Source organism: Emys orbicularis, chromosome 2, assembly GCF_028017835.1.
Source record: "Emys orbicularis isolate rEmyOrb1 chromosome 2, rEmyOrb1.hap1, whole genome shotgun sequence".
Lineage (NCBI taxonomy): Eukaryota > Metazoa > Chordata > Testudines > Emydidae > Emys > Emys orbicularis.
The window spans coordinates 279,963,053-279,986,029 of NC_088684.1; the positions used below are offsets into that span (position 1 = coordinate 279,963,053).

The 22,977-nt window shown below is 41.0% G+C and overlaps 1 protein-coding gene across 1 annotated transcript in view; it reads right to left on the minus strand.

The window, feature by feature from the left end:
* The window catches only part of RBM33 (RNA binding motif protein 33), a 146,422-nt gene that overhangs the window by 30,813 nt on the left and 92,632 nt on the right, over window positions 1-22,977 (minus strand). Inside the window, exon 15 of the mRNA XM_065397927.1 lies at window positions 16,300-16,941. Within this exon, the coding sequence (XP_065253999.1) occupies window positions 16,300-16,941 (642 nt within the window). The remainder of the gene's footprint in view (window positions 1-16,299; window positions 16,942-22,977) is intronic.

Consider the following 22,977-nt stretch of genomic DNA (forward strand, 5'->3'; position numbering starts at 1 on the left):
CAGAAGGGCCCCGCAGCATCAACTACTCAGTTTCTTTCACTAATTCAAAGAATCTACAGAAGGTCTCAAAGAAGAGGGGAAAGAGGACGGAGAGGGTGGATGAGCAGAGGTATTAAGACTTGAACAGTGGTTACTGGAAAACAGTCTCTCTCTGTTCGGAATTACTTTTGTAGATTCCCAATCTCGGAGATTAGCGCCCAAACCCTGGAGGAAGCCAGATGATTAAAAGAGAACTGCCTAACTCACCCAAAACAATCACTGCAATGAAGTACCAACCAGGGTGTCATGACGCACAAATGTATACACATACACAAACTGGCTTCACAAATTTATGTGAAACAAACATGTTAATTGTCATAAATTGTCCAATTTTGTGGAATGAACCGAGTCTTTAAACTAGAATGTGAGTGAATACAAAATCTAATCCATTTTGAAAGCATTTGTTCTCACAGTTCCCTTTCCTCCCTCTTTTTGACTTGTCACCAAAATCTATGAATAACTTGGGGAATTAACAGAAGGGTTTCATCCTAACATGCCAACTTCGTACTGATCAGGACAGACAACATACGAGGTTTTGGGAAGAACAACAGGTCTATATAGTCTGAAAGTCAGTAACTTTTTGATAAAATCATCATTGAGAATTTCATCTCAAGGGATACTCTAAAGGAAAATAATTAACTGAAACCCATAACTTGCTCACTCTTCTTACTGGTTTTATACCAGAAAAACATTCAAGATCAGGCAGGTTCTCTTTTCAAACGCCTCTTGTATCTTTGCTGAAATGCCTGACAAATGCACTCTGATATGGGCAAAAAATTGAAGCAAATACTTCGGATTATCAAAGCTGACAATTTTTTAAAGCAAAAAAACAAAATATCTTGGATATCTTAAAGATTTTGAATTAAACATTATGGCAGCTAGAAAATTATGACGTCTGCATGAACACAGGAGTGAGGAACTAGGATCCTAAAATGGCTTCAGATGCAAGAATCAGGACTGACAAAGCCTGACCTGATGGTTAAGTGCCTGCTGGGGGGTCTGGGGGGGAGGGCGGGGTAGAGGAGGAGAGACTTAAACAATGCTCTCTTTTCTTACAAGTCCAAAAAATGAACCCTATATATAGAAAACACTACCTCAGGTGTGAGGAATCCAGAGATACAAGAGGCAGTATCTGGCATGCTGATGCATCATGGATATTTTAGAATCAGACAACATACAACTCTTCAAATAGGCCTGTTTAAAAGACCCAGGAAAGACCAATGCTTAACTACTGGGCCCACATATCACACAATGAAACTGACCAGACTGAAAGATGACTAAAAGCAATACAAAATCTTTAATGGCAGCAACACTGCATCACAATCTTGCAGGAATTCTAATCGCTAAAGCCCGAACAATGGGGAATTATCTAAAAATTGTACTAAGCTTAAACTATTTAGAGAAAAATGAAAAGTTATAAAAAGAAATTAAGAAGGTTCACTAACTCAAATACACGTGAAAGCAAAAGAAAGAAGTGATACCCACAACTGACCCTGGCAAAGGAGAAAGAAGGGCAGCTGGATTCAAAATCTATTTTTATAGCCTTGTTCTAAACATTTAGGATTTCCACAGGTCCCTTATGCAAGCCCAAATGGTTACTGCTTTTCTAGATGGCTTGGAACTCACAGTGCAGGAGTACCATGCATGTGATGAGAGGGATCTACAGCAGCAGCTCTTGAAAGAGACTTGTGTCTGCATTAAAACTATTTGGAAGCTAAAAGGGCCAACAGTGCCACCCCCAGTTCATTGCAAGCCAGCAACGAGTTCTTTCTTTTTTCTTTGCATAAAGATTCAAGATTTTAACTTAAGATGGTATCACTGTCTTTCTCTGGGGAGTTCAAGAGCAAATATTGCTGCCAGGTCAGCACTTGCCCAGGAGCAAGCAAGCAAAGGCTTGTAAAATGAATTTGTCTTAGTACTATTCATTTCAGTTTGTTACAGACATAGCTGATCAAAGACACATTATCCAAGCCAAAAAAGGTAGCTCAAGGTGAAAATGAACCAAGTGTATGTGTCAATATGTTTATATCACAGTTCAAATATTAAAATAATTATCCACATCATGCTTTAAGTCCAATTCCTTACATTGGACACAATCAATGTCAGTTTCCACAAGTGCTAAATCTGAAAAACTAAGCCAGTAATGCTGATACATCAGGGGTTCTCAAACTGGGGGTCGGGACCTCTTAGGGAGTCGCAAGGTCATTACATGGGGGGGTCACGAGCTGTCAAGCTCCACCCCAAACTCTGCTTGCCTCCAGCATTTATAATGGTGATAAATATATTAAACAGTGTGTTTAACTTATTAGGGGGGTCACACTCAGAGGCTTGCGATGTGAAAGGGGTCGCCAGTAAAAAAGTTTGAGACCCACTGTGATACATCAACTACACATACTTCAGAGTCAGAACATTTAGACTTCATGCTACAAAAATAACTAACAGATCACTTATCCCTGATGGGGATACAGCATCAACTTCAACAATTTTTTGCATACTACCTACAAAGGAAAATGTAAAACATAATACACATGCTGGCTCCCAATTCTCCTTCCGGGGAAACATTAAGGTGGGATCCCGAGGGCAAACAATACATACAGTAGTGGAGCTTCTAATCTGCATATTAAAATCAGGAAAGGTTCTCTGGTTTATGGTAGAATGGTAGATAGAAGAGGGTGGTGGTGTTGAATTCTACTTGATGCTAGATTCTGTGATGCCTGGGCCAGAGCAGGTGGTTGAGCTGTTGAAGAATCAGGCCCACAGCTTGTAGAAGGGTACGCCTGAGATGCTAGTGTCTCTAGTATATCCTAGTATAACCGTTAAGTCTCTTAATTCTTGCTGATTTTTCTTGGAAGCAAAAATAAAAATTTGACAACTTCTTACAAATTTTCTGGTTTTTTAACCCTTTTCACCAGCCTATTTTTGATTTATTAAAAGTTTTAACACCCCGGGGTAAAAGAAAGGGGCTAGCAGGCCCATCCATCATTTTAACTTTTGTCCTCAAAATCTATTTTGATTTTAAAAAGTTCATAAAAACACTTGATTTTGGGGATATGTATTTTAATACCAGATCTTGCAAAGAGACGTCTATCATTCATTTACTCTATCAGACAATTTGATGCACAGTTTTGACACTTCAGGTGAAATTTACTCCATCCACACAGCCAACACATGGCTATGGACCACAAATCCACTTAAATTCTATACTACAAATCCACTTAAAACCTATACTGAGGACTTAATTGGGATGATTTAAGTGGTGAACGGCTTCTGCCCAGGGGAGAATTTCACCCTTCGTCTAAAGACCAATGATGAAAAAATATTTTCTTGAGATATTGGCTGCCCCTTAAACTCTAAAGCACAAACCGTTTTTCCCCTTCGCAATTTGAATTATCAAGTTTTACCCAAGGCTTGTTCCCCAATTGCTAATTTACAGTCAGGCGTGAACATTTCTGGTCAAAGCCCTGAAAAACTGGGTTTAAACGGCAGTCATGACAAAAGCTGCTATGTGTAGCAAGTGTTCTATCTGTTCACCTGGAAGTCTTTGGAACATAAGGGAAACTGGTTATTTGCCAAAGAAAATCTGCTCTTAAAAGTCACCTGACATAAAAAAACCTACTAGTTTTAAATACTGAATATCATTTAAAAATGAAAACTCAAAAGGAATGAGCAAGTGGATTTGGTCTATATTATGAATATCTTTTTCAAACTTCGAAGGCTAGAGAACATATTTGCAAAGTATTCTAAAACAGTGCAATGAACAGAAATCGTTTCATTCATGCATGCCAGTGATTTTAAAACAGATTTGTCAGATACAGATTATGACCATATTTCAAAATGGTCGCTATATAATATTTCAGTTGTTTATTTTATCAATTCTTTTCATCTTCAGAAATTTAAAAGTCATCCTGTCTTAATTGAATATAAAAATGAGTTCTATGAAGGGAGGTTTTTTTTTTTTTTTTTTTTTTTTAAGAGGGGCGCCTGAATTTAGTAAGCTAAGGCACTGTACTCTATCAGGGATGTTATGACAGTTTTACAATACAGATGAAGTTTGTTTGCCACCAACATTAGCAGGACAAATTTATTTATAACAAATGCTTTAAAAATGTACTGATAAAAATGCCCATTGATACTGTCAGCGCTTCTTGCAATTTGACAGATCAAATCTTATTTTCATTCTTAAACCCCATGAAGGAGCGATATCACCAACTTGCATTCTGTAGTGAGCAAATTGATTAATCCCTCTCTATAGAAATCTCAACTCTTGATTACACCTATCAGACGTTAAGCAGCATTATTCTAGAGTGACAACACTTGACAAATTCCCCAACCATTTTTCTCAGCCTTTGTGGCCCTGCTAGCTTGTATTAACCCTGATGAAAAATTAATTTTCCTTATCTTCTGCTAAACCCCAAAATCCAAATCCGCCAAACTGGCAACTCTTTCTGTAAAGGTATTATGAAAACCTCTAAAAGATTAATTGCATGTCTTCAGGTGACATTAAATTAATTTCTATACTCATGACAGACATTTGATACTCCGTACTGAGAGGACAGATAACATTGTCAGGATACACAGAAGGACAGTGGTGTAGTGTCCCAGGGCAGCCTCTTATGCATTCTCCTTTCGATAAGGCCATACTTCACTGTCACCGGCACTGTTACTGATCTTGCAGCCCATAGACCTCACTGCACAGGTTTCTATTAACTACTACAATGCTGTGTCTATCCATGTAATCTTTAAAAAGCTAATTCAAAAATCACCCAACAGTAAATGGATGTGCATGCTGCAAAAGCACTTCACAAATCAACCTAAGTTTATTTACTTTAAGTATCACATGCATAAAACACAGAGGCAACAACAACAAAAGAGGTTCTAATATGCTCACCTCATTCTGTGGGCCTATTTATTTAACATACATCATAATTCAAACAGAGCATGTGGCAAAAGATGAAGTCTTAAATCTTACCCCGAAAACCTCAAAGCCCCAAATGGTCTTTGTAATTGATTTTCCTTGGGGGAGAAAAATAAATACTCCATATGCAGTTTAAAAGTCAGTATTTCCAGAAAAAAAAGTCACTTTATAGATCACAGCAGTTAAGAGAGAAAATACCTATTAGATCACTAAAGTCATCCTCCTTCAATGACAAAAGATAGTCACTATATTTTATCATATATCTACAGTATATAGGTCTCTGTGTGTAAATAGATTTTAAACTGATACTACAATGGGTTATAGTTAAAAAGACTAAAGTCCACACAGCAGATAATAAACACTGTAAAAACAAAGCCAAGCCACTGATATCTACACTAAAATGTAAGGAAAACAGCTAATCAGTAGTTCAGGACATTTATCAACAGTATTAGCAGAATAGGTGTCAGACAAAAAGAAACTCTTATGTAGCACTTTTTAATCTATAGATACTGAAAGTACTGTACAAAGATGGCAAATATTTTTCCCATTCTAAATTGGGAAAAATATTAGATTGGGGAACTAAGGCATAAGGCATAATTACCAAATATCACACAAGTCAGTGGCAGAACCACCACAGGTCTTCAGACTCAAGTTCAGTGTTCTCCCTGACTGGGACATGTCTGATGCTGGTCATTACTTTTTAAATGAAAGAACAGCAACAATACATTGATTGAATACAATTCCCACTTCGCTCACTCCACCCATATTGGATCATAGCCATCTCTATTTAAGAGAAATTCAGTACTGATGAGCAATCTAAGACAGAAATTAATTATCTAAGTTCCAACTATTTACTCTCACACAAAAAAGAAAAGTATATGCCTGGCAGACACAAGGTTAGATTAAGTATGACTGAAATCAAATAACTGGGTGACCAGTCAAGCTGTCTCCATTTATATTGAAGGAACCGACCTTTTCTAAGCCTTATCAGAGCATTAAAACGGATGTTTGAGGAAATGTATATTTTTCCCCTTTTGATTCCTAAAATTTTGATCATGAAGCAAGCTTACTCAGAACAAATATACACAAAGAGATAAATACCATACAAATACCATACAAAACAATGTGGGCAGAAAAATATTGACTATTTCTATTCCCAGCATAACCACATTCCCTTTCCAGCTCGGTAAAAAGGAAACATGTTTCAGTCAAACTACAGACGGGCATTCAGTGAGCAATGATGTACTGAATACCCTGCATGCCTCCTTCAAAAGGGGGCTGAAAATTTCCTTGCTTGGCCTCCGCCTGGAAGTGTATGTTGTTCATAACTGCACAGGCTGTAGCATAGACAGGGTTAGACAACAGCAGTAAAAGAGCACAAGCCTTATCTACGCTACAGCTTTAGCCATTACTATGACTGAAGTAACTGCACAAATGGTGAATTATCGCTACTTACTTTACTAGGGTAGACTCAACCTCTGAGTTATTGAGTGCTGTATGAGAAATTCCCCAATAAAATGTAAATATAACTGCAAAGATACAGTAAAATCCACTAAGTTTGAAACTTGCTATGTACATAGCCTTCACTGAGTTACAGTGTCTCTATTTTAAAATCTACCTCCTTCCACCAAAAACAATGCACTGTTTTAAGCAATAGAAAAAGATCACTTCAGAGCAAGTACACTGGGCATTTATTTTAGCAGAGGTAAAGAAAGCCCCATAATACATATTTCATAGAATACATGGTGTGTAGTATGCATATCTGCTATTGGGACACACCTTTTTGGATGGAGACAAGGGACTTGTCAAGGAAAATTCCTGTTTTGGGAGTAGAACATCCATTCAAAATGCTAGGGACTACCAGACCATAGAAGTTGGTCACTATTTTGTTTCTCCAGTCATGCAGTACATCTTTCAAAGAAAATCTCCATGTCAGGCATTTCTTTTGGAAAACCTCTATAAGCAGTTCTTTCTCCTTCTAAGTGAGTTGATTCTTAAAGCACACCCATCATTGAGATACGTGAGCACCAAAATTAATATTCAGCAGGTTTAAAACAAAACAAAAGGAAGTACTTCTTCCCACGGTGAACAGTCAACCTGTGGAACTCATTGCCAAGGGCTGCTGTGAAGGCCAAAATTATAACTGAGTTCAAAAAAAGAATTAGATAAATTCATGGAGGATAGATCAAGGACACAACCCTATGGACGCAAGATAGTCAAGGACTATGCTCTGAGTATCCCTAAACCTCCAACTGCCAGAAGCTGGGACTAGACAACAGGGGATGGATCACTCATAATTGTCTGGTTCTGTTCATTCCCTCTGAAGCATCTGGCACCAGCCACAGTCAGAGACAGGATACTGGGCTAGATGGACCATTGGTCTGACCCAGTATGGCTGTTATGTTCTTACGCCATTAAACTAAGCACAACAAGATTAACCTTTCACTTTCCCCCATTCTGCAAGATGCTTGTTTTGTTTCAAAACATGATTTTGGTGTTCTTATCATGAGTGGATAGGTCAGAATAGGTTCTGAACATGCCCAGATGTGTCATTCTGATCTCTTCTGCTAGGAAAAACAACTCTGCCTCCTCCTTGCAATCTTGACACTACACTAGTGGAAATGTCACTGTGGTCATTACTTTACAGAGTGAAAGAGTCCCACTGATATTTAAGGCTATCCTAATGTAGCACTTTCAACATGAAAACCAAAATCTTAAACTTGAACCAGCATTCAACAGAAAGCCAGTGAAGAGAGATTACTGGGATGATGTGCTTTTGTTGGACTGTGCTGCTGAGCAAACAAGCTGCTATGTTCTGAACTGACTGGAGTTTCCAGGTCGGCAAGTTCATGTTTCCTGTAACTTAAAATTCCTGGCTTAGTTGAAGGTTTCTTTTTGCCTACATTAAAAGTTGGTGAGCCACTGATATATTACATGTCAACAGCAAGTACCTCGGACTGTTGATGTACTTATGCCATGAAATTGGTACTGGATTCTCACCTCATACTTTTTCCTTTTAAATAAAGAACAGTAAAACTTACAGGATGCTCATTTCTAGAAACTGTTGACTGTGCCCCCCACGTTCCTGGAGGAAAGTGCACCCCACTTTATACCCACAACCAATAACTCTGGTTGGCTCTTCAACAGATTGTGGTATTCATCCATAAGTAGGACCACCTAGAACCTTGGAAGAAAAGTCAATGCTTGTAAATTTGAGAGTTGTCTCTCTGAAAGAGACTCAGATAATGTCTCACCTCACAGTAAAGTCATTTTGAGCTTGATCTACACTGCTCCATAGTTTGGACAATGAGCGGTATGAATAGCAGTGTGCACTAAAGTGCTGCACTGTAATTCCCCCACGGGGATGCTGTGCACTTGAAATAAAATTTTCCCTAGTTTGTATTAATGTAGTCCTCTTCAGCCACATGCATCTTGCAGCATTAGAGTTGCTTAGATGAACAAATCCCTGCAGACTAACAATTTCTTTACCAATCCAAAACAGGAACCCAGTGCGTACCACTCTGCTATGGCTACACAAATCTGTTCGTTCAACTCTTGCAATGTCCTGCCCCAAGCTTCTAGCATTAAGTTTTCCATGGCACTGATGGTATTCAGTTAATTAGGTTCTCCATTTGCGTTTGAAAGTCTTCTCGACACGAGGCATACCTGTATTAGTGGCTAGCTCCTCTAATTTCTTAAACTTTGAACATTTTATATTAAAGCATTTCACTGCTCTTGGAGTCACTAAATTTAAATGGGACAAATCTGCATCCTTTCCCACTCCAATTATCCCATGTTGACCAATTTTCACTTTAAAATAAGATTTCTATTAGCGACATATTTTTACTTACACTGTCATGGTCGTCCTCTACCATTTCCTCTTATGAAATCCAACTACTGCTTGATGTTGCAATAATGTACATCAGGCCCACCACGAGAGACTGTTTTACAGTATAAAATTCCAAAATTAAACTGCAGACGACTTTCTATTACAATTTTAAGGGAATGATGGAATCTGCTTTTACAGTATTCAATGGAAAGCCTAGTCTTACAATTGTATATTTAAATTTTGACTAAATTTTAAAGGTCTGGGGAGGAAAAGGTGAAAGCTACAGGGAGCCTCAGCCTGTTCTCAGGTTAATAAGAGGAAGCATTTTATTTTGCATATACTCCAAGTTATTTGCAGTGAAATTAGATTCAAATTTAACCAGTTAAACATGGATTCCTTTTAGTCAGGATTTGATTGCTAGCCTTTCTTAAAGTGCCATCTAGTTCTTCTCTTGCTCTTGACCTCACGTACCTTTATGCCCTGGTCTCCTGAACTGCCCGCCCATTAACTGCTCCTTTGCCCATGTGTGAATTCATGTCTCCTTTCGTACCACCCCAATAAGAGGTGCATCTCCTAACATGCAATATCCTTACCCCCCCTCTCTAAAAAATTTCTGAAAATCATGACTTATTCCACCTCACTGAACCATATCAATCTATGCCCCAATGGCACCTATATAGTTTTTAATATTTTGCACCAACCTGTGCCTTTAGACTGTACTTTTACAGAGCAAGAATTTCAGAGAGTTTTTCAGTAGGGAACATTATAATTTGCAAAATATTGCTAGACTGAAATTTTACAGATACTGGAAGTCTGTCCATCCATCACCTTTGACTGAGTTTTAATCTCCTTGATGTTTAGATTAGTGCAGCTTCTTGGGTGTCACTCTTTTTGTGCTGTCTGAGTTGTAAGTGTGAAAAAGAGGCATTAAGACGCAATTTAAAATGCTAGCCTACATTAAATTTTTGCCTGCGCACCTAATAAGACAGACACTGACCTTACCAGATGGTGGGGGATGAGTACTGATGCTGATGCCATCCTCCCACTGTGAAAATAATGTTACTGTACTCTGCTAACATTCTGACGTTCCACACCTCAGAGCTGCATTTCAGATATGGGTTGAAAGCTCCCTATATACTTCTTGCCACATAAGTGTTGGAGATTTTAATTAACGTTTGTATAAGCTCTTCTGATGTCTTTGGACGAAAGGCGCTATAGAAATTTAAATTTAAACAATTTTTATTGGCTGTAATGAACAATACACATACAAGCAAAACAACAAATACAATCATCAAGCAAATCTTAGTAGATAAATGTACATCATCCAACAGGACTGTCTAAACCAAGAACATTTTTTCCCATTTTTTAGAATTCAGTGTTCAACTACCTCCCTCCTTGACCGCTATCCTAAATAAAGCAAAGCTATCTGTCCTTTAACTCCCCTCTTCAATCTTTTTTATACAACCCAAGAATATATCCTTACAGACTGAATTTCCAACCAAAATAGTTTGTCAGCTATTTCGGTCAAGCTTTTCAGATGCAGTGTCGGGCAGTAGTTGCCGTAACTCATGAAAATCTAAGACTTCACTTTTAATCCAAACAGAACATAGGTACTTATACAAAAGGCCCACTGGTGCACTTATACAAAAGGCCCACATAGACAAAGAGTGGTGTATTCTTGGTCCAGCATAAGATTCAGCATTTTCGGGCCACAGAGGCTGAGACATATCACTTTGAGCAAGGAAGACCAGTCTTTGGCTAGGGAGAGATCACCCAATAATAATATAAGATGACTGAGTGGTACAACAATGATTTTAAAACATCATGCAATGCCAACAGAACTTCAGACCAATCAATGGACATGTCTAACATGCCCAGTTTGTATAACCTTTTAACACTTAAGAAATATATGGTTAACACTGGGTACAAACCTGCTCCCTCATGACCAGGATCATTCCTGCTCTATGATATTGGTTTTACAGATTTCAACTGCACTAGATATTTTTTGAAGTATCTACTATGCCTGCCTACAAATATCCATTTATTACTGTATTTCCTCCCAACAAGTACCATTTCAAGATCTTATCCTGTCTGAATCCTATTGTGTTCTTTATCTAGTATTGAGATCAGGCCTCTGATTGAGCTAGACAAATCTAAGACTTTTTCTCATGGACAGCATGATAATAAAATGCTGATCTTGCGTATCCAAGACACAGTGATGTCCTGAAGATATGCAACAAAGTAAGACAGAAGCTAGATAAGCTATGCCAACAGAGGTGTTGTAGCTCTGCAAAAAACCAAAGCCCTGATATCAAATATATCCGCTGAACACTTAATCCCACTGTCTCTTCAAGTTCTAAAGATCAGACTGACTAAACTTGCCAAGTATATTTGGACTACCAAGACTGAAAGGGAATAATCAAAATAGAAAGCCACTCACATAGGCATTCTTCCTTGCTCATCTGAAAGGAAGGGTTGGCCTTAAAATGTTTAAGGAACTAGGATTCTGGTAAAAATGACAGCTGTGACATGGAATAAATAAGGATAAATCCTAGCATTAACCCCTTGCATCACACCACTAGTCCCTGATAGGGCACGCAATACATTGCAGTGTCTGACATACAGGAAGGGCAGCGCACAGCGGAGCCGCCTACCCCACCCCACCAAGCCACTGACGGATATGCTGGCCACTTCCGGGAGTGGCGCGGGGCCAGGGCAGGCAGGGAGCCTGCCTTAGCCCCACTGCCACCCCAGAGCCGCTCAAGGTAAGCGGTGTGGGGCCCCGCACCCCGAACCCCTTCTGCACCCCACACCCCAACCCCCTGCCCTGAGCCCCCTAACCTCCTGCCTTGAACCCTCTGCCGCACATCTCTACACCCCCAACCCCTGCCCTGAACCCCAAATGCCTTGCCCTGAGCCCCCTGCTGCACCCCTCCTGCACCCCAACCCCCTGCCCTGAGCCCCACCACACCCCGCACCCCAATCCCCTGCCAAGCCCCCTGACGCAACCCTCCTGCACCACAACCCCCTGCCAAGCCCCCTCCCGTACTCTGCACCCCCTCCTGCACCCCAACCCCCTGCACTGAGCCCCGTCGCACCCCGCACCACTCCTGCACCCCAAGCCCCTGCCAAGCCCCCTCCGCACTCCCTCCTGCACCCAAACTCCTACCCTGAGCCCCCAACCCCCTGCCGAGCCCCCGCCACACCCTTCCTGCACCCCAATCCCCTGCCCTGAGCCCCCTCCTGCACCAAGCCCCCTTCTGAATCCCGCCCCCTCCTGCACCCCAACTCCCTGCCCTGAGCCCCTTCCTGCACCCCAACCCTTGTCCTGAGCTCCTTCCTGCACACTGCACCCCCTCCCACAACCTGCACTCCCTCCTGCACCCCAACCCCCTGCCCCAGCCCTACATTCATGGCCCTGCATGCAATTTCTCCACCCAAATGTGGCCCTCAGGCCAAAAAGTTTGCCCACCCCTGATCTACTGTGTCAGACACACTGGACAGCAAGTATCTTTTTTTTTTTTTTTAAGATACTTAATTGGTAAATATTGCAATTTCTTCTTTAAAAAGACTATTCGTTCCAGGAGTGCGAAGTGTAGTCATAGCCACTTTGACAGGCCATCTTATTTTATTCAGAGATATGGGGATATTGCATACCTGGAGTCAGATTCTCTAGCCGGTACCCTAACACCTAGTTACGTAAAGGGCTTGCTGCACACACAATAAAGACTCACACTGGGGTGTGCTCTTATTCAACAGCAGGAGCCACTGTTCTCTGAAAGTAATTTTGAACCAAGAAAACTGACAACTTTCTTAACAAGGGAAATCAAGTTTGGCACAGCTGCTTTGAGATTAAATAAAACCCATCATTAGCATAGAATGCCACTTTGATAACTGTTCTACCCACCACGGTATCAGTGAGCAGTCTAATGAGCAGACAGTTTTTGCCAACAGCTCCTGTGCAAAGCGAAACCGGTTTAGATAAAAGGTGGTATGAGCATGATCTCAGTCCATTCCCTGTTAGATAACTGTTTACTTTACATTATTCAGTACTATTGCCAGTCTGCTGAAAGAGAGGACTTTTCAAGTGTGTACTGACATACACTGGCACAGCTGGGTAGAGTGGCCTGCACAGTGGCTAACCAGTATCAATCTCACCATTCCATGGGCATTAAAGACTTCACCTGCACAAAAAATTAAAGAGAAAGGGAAATGGGTATAAATGATCTGTAGTTTTGACAGCAGCAGAGAGGCTGCTATACTGCAGAATCAAGTCACTGCTTACAGATAAAAGGAGCCAAAGCATATTCTGGTGGCTGACAGCAGGGAAGTCAGGCAAACCTAATTTAGATTGAGGAAGAAAGATTAGGGAGTAAATGTTCTTTTTTTTTAAAAAAAACCCAGTACCTGGGCGTCTCAAAGGTCTGGCAATAAGTGCTGTATGCTGCAGTACTAAAAAATAGAGTTATAAACAGGATCTGAGATCCTTATAGTCTGCAGGCCTCTCATAAACATGTTAATTTTTTTTAATATACTGAGCATCAAAATAGGCCAGATTGCCCCCCTGTTGCTGAGATTTTCCTTTTTCTCTGTGTGGCACATGGAACAAAGTAATATAGATTCAGCTTTTTGACACACTATTAAAAAATTAATTAACCATCTTGATCAGAGTTAAAAAGCTAATGGTAACACTCGCTTTCATTTTTCTATAGTTCGAAAGAAAACAAATATTCCATGGTGGCAAGGAAAAGCAACTACATACCATGCATAGACAGCCTGTTCTATGCTGATGATCCTGCAGATATGAACTGAATTTTCAGGGGACAAGAGCAAGTCTACATAGCATACAATGCAGCAGGAACGACACGTGTATTTAATGTGGCTAAATCTGATGGCAAGCAACCTTAGTGTATAATCGGTAAAAAAATAAGTCACTTATGGTTTGCTGGAAAAAGAGAACATTAAGAAAAAAAAAAAAAAACTGTTTCATGATACTTGCAACATTGGGCACTGAATCATTTACCCTAGAGACCTCTATGCACTGGTGGCTGGGGTTGCAGCTTGATGTTTTGTTTTACCAGATAAAAAGAAAAGTTGGGGCCCCGATTGCTTTTGTTGAATTACCAAGAATAAAATAAGCCAGTCACACTACTTGCAGGCCAATGGCATTCCTGAAAGCATGATTATATTTTTATTTAGTCCAACAGAATGGATTACCTACAACTTCTGGTACACCTCTACCTCGATATAACACGGTCCTTGGGAGCCAAAAAAATCTTACCGCGTTATAGGTGAAACCGCGTTATAGCGAACTTGCTTTGATCCACCAGAGTGCGCAGCCCCGCCCCCCCGCGTTATATCTGAATTCGTGTTATATCGGGTCGCGTTATATCGAGGTAGAGGTGTATTTACTCCTTCTACTGGACTAAAGTTACTACCAATGTCTGAAGAAAGTCATCCTCCACTCTAACCAGAGGTTAAGAGGACCTTTACAGTCACCGTGTAACTATATAATTTGAAACATTTTGAAATTATTTGTAATGTAATAAAATCCTTATGAAAAGTAGTTACCTTTAACACTTAAGTCTCTCTAGCATTTTAATTTCCTCTTCCCTTTTAAAAACACCAAGAGTGATATCTGTCTCCCTTTGCATATGTATACTGTGCTCATTACCAAGGTATCTGAGCACCTAAGACTACATTTTGGGCTACTTATTTGCTAAATTCTATTATTTAACAAAATCAGATTTTGAGAGAAGAGTGAGAAACAACTTCTGTAACTGAGGTCCTGTTCAACCTCTGCTAACACACTCAGTATGTCCATCTGCTTGTTGCTCAGTGCAGTTCTAGTGGTTTCCTCAATTAGCGTATAGATTTCTTTCAGATTGCCCCTCTCCTAAAAGGTACCACAGCACAGAAAGATTTTTATATTTAAATATTTTTGCCCAAGGCAAAGCAGAGGCCAGAGCTCTCTGGGAAAATCCTGTAGTTAGACCTGAATTCTCATCTTATTCTGCACTCCTATTTTTTTCAATAATAGAAAATCAAATTTAATATAGATCAGTGGTTTTCGATCTGTGATCCATGGACATCTGGAGGTCTGCAGATTATGTCTAAGATTTCCAAAGGGGTCCGCTGCACCTCCATTCAAAATTTTTAGGGGTCTGTAAATGAAAGGTTGAAAACCACCGATACAGATACTTGCTGGATGAATACAGAAAAACATAGTGAATATATAATGCTACTAGGACCACCACCAGGGCTCAGGGGCCAATGTAGACCCCTTTGTCAGAAGATAAGTAAATCTGATTTAGACACAAAAGTGAAATGGTGGCATTTTCAATCTAGTCCCTAGTACAAAATTTCCTCTCCCACTCTCCCAAATTCTGTTTATATCACAGTTTTTCAATGTGGTTCTCAAAGAAAAAAGGGTTGCCCACACTGTTCAGGCAACTATGCTAGCTCCAGCCATGCTTAAACATGACTGGCTGCTAGTATGGTTTCAACTGCACGATGGACAGGGCATAGGTCTTTTTTTTTTTTTTTTTGGTAACCCCTCAAACTTAAAAATAGCTACACAAATTCTTTTCTCCCATACATCAAAACATTTCTGGACCAAAATGCTCTATGCCAGGGTTTCTTAAACTTAAAGGGGTCCGCGAGGGTATTCCAGGGGGTCTGCAAATCATGTCTGGGGCTGCTGGCCCGGCTGATAAACTCCTCCACCTCCCTCCCAGTGCCTCCTGCACGCCGTGGAACAGCTGTTCAGTGGAGTTCCGGAGGCGTAGGGAAGGAGGGGGATGGGCGGGGACGGGGTGCGCTCGGGGGACGGGGCAGAAAGAGGCGGGGAAGAGGAGGGGCAAGGGTGGAGCAGGGATGGGGCCTTGGGGGGGAAGGGCTGGAGTGGGGAGGAGAGGGGGTAGGACTTGGGGGGAGGGATAGCTCAGTGGTTGGAGCATTGGATCTGCTAAACCCAGGATTGTGAGTTCAATCCTTGAGGGGGCCATTTAGGGATTTAGTTAGGGATTGGTACTGCTTTGAGCAGGGGGTTGGATTAGATGACCTCCTGAGGTCCCTTCCAGCCCTGATATTCTATGACTGAGCGGGGGATTTAGGGGTCCGCAAAAATTTTTAAATCAAAATGGGGGTCATCGGGTTGCTAAAGTTTGAGAACTGCTGCTCTATGCAAAGATTCACAGGTGAAGAATTTTTAGGTTCAAGTTACAAGCACCCAAAATGAGTAGATATTATTCAGGAAACAGTGATGTAAACTTAATGGTAACCCCACTCCAGTGCAATATATTACAGCAAACCGCTGTTCCTACAAGTTTTTTAAAAAATAACTTGTCTATAGCTCTGAAAATCATCTTCTGAAATATGGATTATTAGTTCTGTTGAATTTGCTGTTGTCTTTTCAAAATAGGTTCTTTTCCTATTTTAGGATTGCACTGAATAGCACACACAAAAACAGACCATGACAAAACAACACAAAAACAGATGAGCCTTGGAAACTTACCCCTCCTGACAACTTAATCACCCTCACTTTGGTGCCGACATGGGGCCCATCTCCACTACCACTGTTTGCCCGTTGCATGACAGTCCTTTTCACACCAGGTTTCAGTTCCTGAGGCCTTCCTTGTATCGATGCCACCCTAGCAGTCTGTCCTGGGGTGAACGATGCTGTAGTTGCAGCAGGTTTTGTTTGTAATACTTTTGGCGATGGCTGAAGCTGACTTTGTGGTACTGTTCTAGTCTGTCTCAAAGGCTTCACTGTTTTCACTTGCTGTCCTTGAAAATGCATATTAGCCCCATCTTGCATGAAATCTGTGGGTTTGGGCTGAATATTTGCAACCACCATGTCTTGCTTTTTAACAAGAAGTCTATTTTTCACATTTTGCCTGGCCTGTGCACCAGGATGGACTATAAATGGATTTCCATTGGTGGGAAACTCTGATGATTCCTCTTCCTGCTGTGTGAAAGATTGTTGTGTAGGAGGCTGTTGCTGCTGTTGTGCAAGTCTTTCAAGTAACTCTCTCTTTCTAGCACCTGCCTGCTGCTGCCGTCTCAGCTCCTTTTGTTTCAGAATTTCTTCTCTTAGGCGTTTCTGTTCTTCTATCTTCAAACGGTATAATCTGGTTTCTTCATCTTCATCGGGAAACTACAAAAAGGAAAGGAAAGGCATTTACTGAAATAGTGAAATATGTCCAGTTTAGTCAAAGCTAACATGAAGTTATTATTTTACAAGTTGTCATAATGGCATAACTCTGAAAAGAGATTTTGAAATTACCCCGACATTGTGCTAAAACTATTAGTGACATATCTTCCAGTAAGATTTGCTATTCATTAGAGACAAGCAGCTTGAATCTGTTTTAGGAATTAAATATACTACATCCTGGGGGGAGGGGGGGGGGAGAAAGAGAGAAGAGGGCCCACTATATTGCTAGTTTGGAAATCTTATCAAAATACTAAAAATGAAGTCTTATAAATCGGAACTCTTGTAGAAGTTTCTGAAACCAATTAAACTATTAATATAATTCAAGATATCAAAATATGTTTCAAATGGAAAGTAACAATACAGAGGCAATCCACTGTCACACAGGTTTTATCTTTCTCTTTTCTGACAAACTAACAAAAGGTAGGGTGGTAAATGACCTGAAAGGCCCTGATTAGAACTATTGATTTTTCTTACAGAATTTTCAGCCTGATCTCAAACTCATTTGTCACACAATAATTGGTTATAATGAACAGCACAAGTCAATCTCTCTGACCTTGAACTCATGCACTCTCCTCAGAATCAAAATGTTGCCACATGCAGTGTTGGAATATTAATGGTATATAGAGAATGCCTTTAATATTCCATCCCTAAGCCTTTCTGAAAGTATTATACTCTGTCAAATAACCTTTCTAAAGGTCCTGCAACTTTGGCAGAAAGTGTCCTTATAGGAAGCTATAAGAAACAGAGAACAGTTAAAGAAATGTAGATGCCCATCTTCATGAAAAAAAAGATCCAGCTTGCTTTTGAGATAGCTGCTTCAACAGGATGTACATATTTTATTACAAAATATACCCGATGAAATTAGATTCCATTTTAAATGGATTTAAGATTGTTTTTAAAGCAATCTGCCTATAAAACACGCTATATAATGAATTTACTATTTCAATGAACAGATCATTCTGATTTTAGGCTATACTTACCAGATATATTTATCAAATAAAATAAGATTAGGCTTTCATCAAATAATAATACATTGCATTTTAGTAAAGTCTTCCATAAAAAGATACTAAAGTATTTCACAAACAATCTGTGTGTCCAGTAAAGAATGGTTACTTACCATACTGGTTCTTTGAGATGTACTGTCCATGCAGATTCAAATATGGGTATGCACATGAGATTGAATTATTGTAGCAAGCAGTGTTCATTAGGGGCCGTACCTGTGTCCTAGATGTCTTTGAGCCTACACCCCGGTCAAGGGCATAAGAGGCAGAATGGGTGCAAATACCCCACGGTTCCTTCTCCAATTCAGAGGAATAAGACTCTGGAGCAGTAGGGAATCATGGAATCCATGTGGACAACACATTTTGAAAAAAACACTGTTACCAAAAGATAAGTAACTGTTCTTTCTTTCTTCTTTGAGTGATTGTTCACATGGATTCCACTCCTGATGATTAACAAGTAGTTGTCTGTTTGGAGGCAGGTATTAGGAATTCTGTTTAACCAATGACTGCAGAACAGCCCAACCAAAACTGGGAGATAAATAAATTAGTTTAATATGGAACTCAAACAACTTTTGGCAGGAACTTGGGATGATACCTAACCCTAAGCCTATCCTTATAAAACTATCAGGGGACATGCATCTCCCCTACCCTTCAAGCTGATGTAATAGCTACTGAAAAGGCAGCCTTCATTGATAATGGGATAGGGAACTGCTTGCTAAAGGCTCAAAGGGGGAATCTATCAACCTTGCTAATACTATATTGAAGTCTGAAGACTGCGGGGGCTTCCAAACTGGGGGGGTGGGAGGAACTTGAATAAAAACTCTCTCTTCCACTTTGATATATGTCAGTCTAGTTGAGACCTTCTTGCTTTGGAGCAGAATTTTCTGAACTTCAGCTGAACTGCTTCTTTCAGTGGGTCAGCCAGCCAGCATCACAGCTGTCAAACGTAACAATGACAAGTCTGGGCGTAGGATCCAACCATTGTTCTGTGAGACTGTTGGGCAGAGCAGCCAACACAATAGGGAAGTATAACAAAAAATCCACCAGATATGAACATCAGACCTGCCTGGCCCATGTCGGAGCTATCTTGATCTTCAGTCCAGCATCCTGCTTCAGACTACGCTGGACCCTTCGTATCATGGGGACTGATGGGAGGACATACATCTGTCACAGAGTAACAGGATAAGAAAGGCACTAACAACGTGTTTGGTCTAGAGCACCCTCTGGTGCAGAACACTTGGAATTTCTTGTTCTGGATTGTGGCAAATCGGTACATTAAGGGGTATTCTCACTTGCAAAAGATGCTCTGCGACACTGGGTACTTGATCATCCTCTCATGGATGTCTGAGAACTGTCTGCTGAAGTGAACTGTTAGTAAGTTCTGAACTCCTGGAAAATGCAGGGTCATCAGTGTGATCTGGTGACAAATACAGATCGAACAGGCTCCTGACAAGAGTGGAGATGACCTGGCTCCTCCTTATTGGCTGACATACTGCGTAGCTGTGGTGTTGTCTCTCAGCACCTGGATTGGGGATTGCTGGAGCAGAGGCAGGAATGTTATTCATTCCAGATGGATGGCTCTGAGTTCCAGGATGCTTAAGTCCTGGTGAGCTTCTTGAGAGGATCAAAGGCTCTGTGTTTGTAGGTGATCTAGACGAGCTCCCCCATCCCTTAGCAGAAGCATCGTTGTAGGCAAAGATACAGAGAAGGGTACTCCATTGCATAGGGATGTGGGTCTTTCCATCAGTTTAATGAGGAGGGGACTTCTTGTGGGACTGGGACCAACATGTTCATGCAGTGTCTTCCGACTAGATACACTGATTTCAACCACCCTTGCATGGAGCACAGGCAAAGTTTGGTGAACTGCATCACCCAGGTGCATGAGGCCCAATATCCTAGAAGTTTAAAGCATGCTCACGGTGACATCTTTGGGGTAGCTTGAAGTTGGTTGATGAAGTCTATTCTAATTTGAAATCCTTCTTGTGGGAGACAGGCTTTCAGTGACCTGGAATCTAACATGGCTTCTATGAACTCTATGCTTTGAGTGAGAGTAAGTGTGGATATTTGTCTATTGACTTAGTCCTACTGCAGCAAAGAGATTTAAGATTACTTGAACTGAGTTGATGACCTGATGTAATGATCTTCCTCGGATCAACACATTAATAGGATATGCATAAACCTGTATCCCTTGCCTCCTTAAGAGAGCTGGTACAACTGTCAAGTATTTGGTGAACACACTTGGTACAGTGGGAAGTCCAATGGGCAGGATCCTGTACTGCTAGTGAGATGTTCCAGCTCACAGGAAATGCATCATGTTCTTAGAATGTATGTTCTTGACATATCGAAGGTTCAGAATAGGCCCTCAAGCCCTCTTCTTTGGAATGAGAAAATAACGGGAACAAAGCCCCCTGCCTCTGAATTCTAAGGGTACCTTTTCTGCTCCTCAAAGATGCAGGACAGGGTCCATCTCTTTCTTCAACAGTATCTCATGAGAGGTGTGGATGGGGAAGATGGGAGAGAAGGTAGGAAGGAACTGGAATTGTATGCAATACCCAGTGCTGACAATCTCTCAGCTGTGATGCTCTTAGTCTCAGCTTCTTGAAAAAAAGGTATTTGCCAGAAGGAGGCTGAGGGCAGAGTTTCTCCAAAGGTTCTGCCAGACTTTCAACTGTGGCATGAAGCCTCCTGTCAAGAGGAAGATGTTAAGTGCACTGTAGCTGAAGAGGGGTGGGATGTCTACATTGGGCCTACCTGGGTATTCCTGATGAAAGAAGGCTCTCTGCATCACCGCTGATGTGATCATGCTGTATGTAGATAGATCAGATACATTCAAAAACAGCCAGCAAGGAAATCCCAGCTATTAGATTTCCCTCTAGCACAATAGACCTTAATTCTTCCATGGTTCTGCATGAGTCTTTCCATAAACTAAGACAATGTGTCCCAGTGTAGATTGCCAATTACTAGATGCTTCCAGCAAAATGACTATGTACATCTGGAGACTGGTAGAGGAGCAGACTTTTCTGCTGAACAGATCAAGTCTCCTAGGTTATGTCGACACTGCAATTAAAAACCAGTGGCTAGTCCATGACAGTTGACTTGGGTTCGCGGGGCTCGGGCTAAAGGGCTGTTTAACTGCAGTGTAGAAGTTAGGGCTCAGGCTGGCTCTCAAGCTCTAGGATCCTGTGAGATGGAAGGGTCCCACCCTGAGCAGGAAAAGTAGATGACACCCAATGTCTCAACAGCTCTATGCGGTACCATGATTTCAGTGACTGAAGGCTTAGTTAGCATTTTGAGATCGTATGCTCCAACAGGGAAAACTCTGGTACTGGCTCACAGATATGTCACTTGGTGATGAACAGGCCATAGGCACCAAAAAGGCTAGTAATGTGGGAGCTGCATACCAAGATTACAAGAACTGGTGCTGAAGGCGGGCAGCAGATTTAGCTAGTACCAAAGGCACTTTTTTCATACCTGGTAATGAGGCTCCAGAGGCACCCGTGTTAGGCCATTTGCAGCCCTTTGAATGCAGAGCTTGAGACAATGTAATATGTTGATTCTTGCATCTCTGTTCTAAGAGTCCCACAGAGGGAGACCGATGTTTTGTCTCTGGAGCATGGTTCCTTTCAATCCCTTCTTGAAGTCGACAACTGCAGTCTCTTAGACATCTTAGCCCTGGAGCTTGGGAAGGAACAACAGTTTGTTGGGGCACTTGCTGAGCAGGAATGGAGAGAGGAGTGAGCCTTCGCTACATCCTCCTCTGAATAGGCTTTCATGGAAGGCTCTAGGATAACTTTAGGTAGGCATCCCTTGCCTTTGGAGTCCACTTGGAAAGAGAGCGGCAGAAGAATCAACGTTAGGGATATGCTCCTTGTCTAAATAAAGGCACTTAAGACTGCCCATCACAAGAGGGGCATGTCAAACCAGAGATTCAATTTCTGCCATACCAACTCAAGACACAGTACTGAGGAGGGCACTCAGAGCCTACTGTCTATGAAGAATTAGTAAAAATGATCTTTTTAATACCAATGGGCAACCGGAAAGTAATTAACTACCTAACAACTAACTAATTAGTCATTAACACTAACTGTAACAGCGTCGCAGAGAAGCAGGCGGACACTGCGCACCAGCGATAAGAAGGAGCTGAGTGATGGTAGGGCCTGCTCTGCCTTTTATGACCTTGGGTGGGTTGAGGAGGGTATAGGAGCAGCCCCAATGGACTCTGATAGCCAGAAAAATCCAATTTCACGTGAATGAACACCATGAGTGGAATCATGTGTACAATCACTCAGAGTACTATTATTCCCTTTATACCGATGGAGTATCACTCACAGAGAGGTTAAGTAATTTGTCCAAAGAAAAAAGGCAAGTATGTGTCAGAGATGGGAACAGAACACAGATGACTTGACTTTCATGCCTATGTTTTAAATTCAAGTTTACCCCAAATCAAAATGCGGACTGTCTGACGCTTGATGAGCTATAACCCAAAGATCTGAAATGAACTTCAGGTTTCTGATGACAGCCTTGATGATAGGCTCTTAGCCTCTGAAGAGGTGGGTGCATCCCACAGGATGCAGGTCTTAAAACATCTTACTTATACCAAAAAACAGAGAATGAAAAATAACGAGATATGTTGCTTTTGAAGAAGTGCATTGTCCTCCTTCATCCTGTTAATTTCTTGTTAAAGAGAGAGGACTGAACTGGGGAAAAGAAATGATGACAAAAGTCCTCTAATCAAACAACCTTCAAACAAAATAGGAGGAAAACACTCCTAAATCTGGAAACCAAAGCCTATACAAATTGAAAAGAGACCAAAAATGACCACAAAAACAGGAAGTTATCAGCCCGTTTTCCCACCTTGAGGGAAAGATTTATCGAGAGAAGTTAATGCTTTATTTTAACAGAGGCAAAGAAAACTTTTCTTTGTGCACTTCACAAATTAATAAGACTCCTTTCTTTCATATATTGCCAGCCTTGCAAA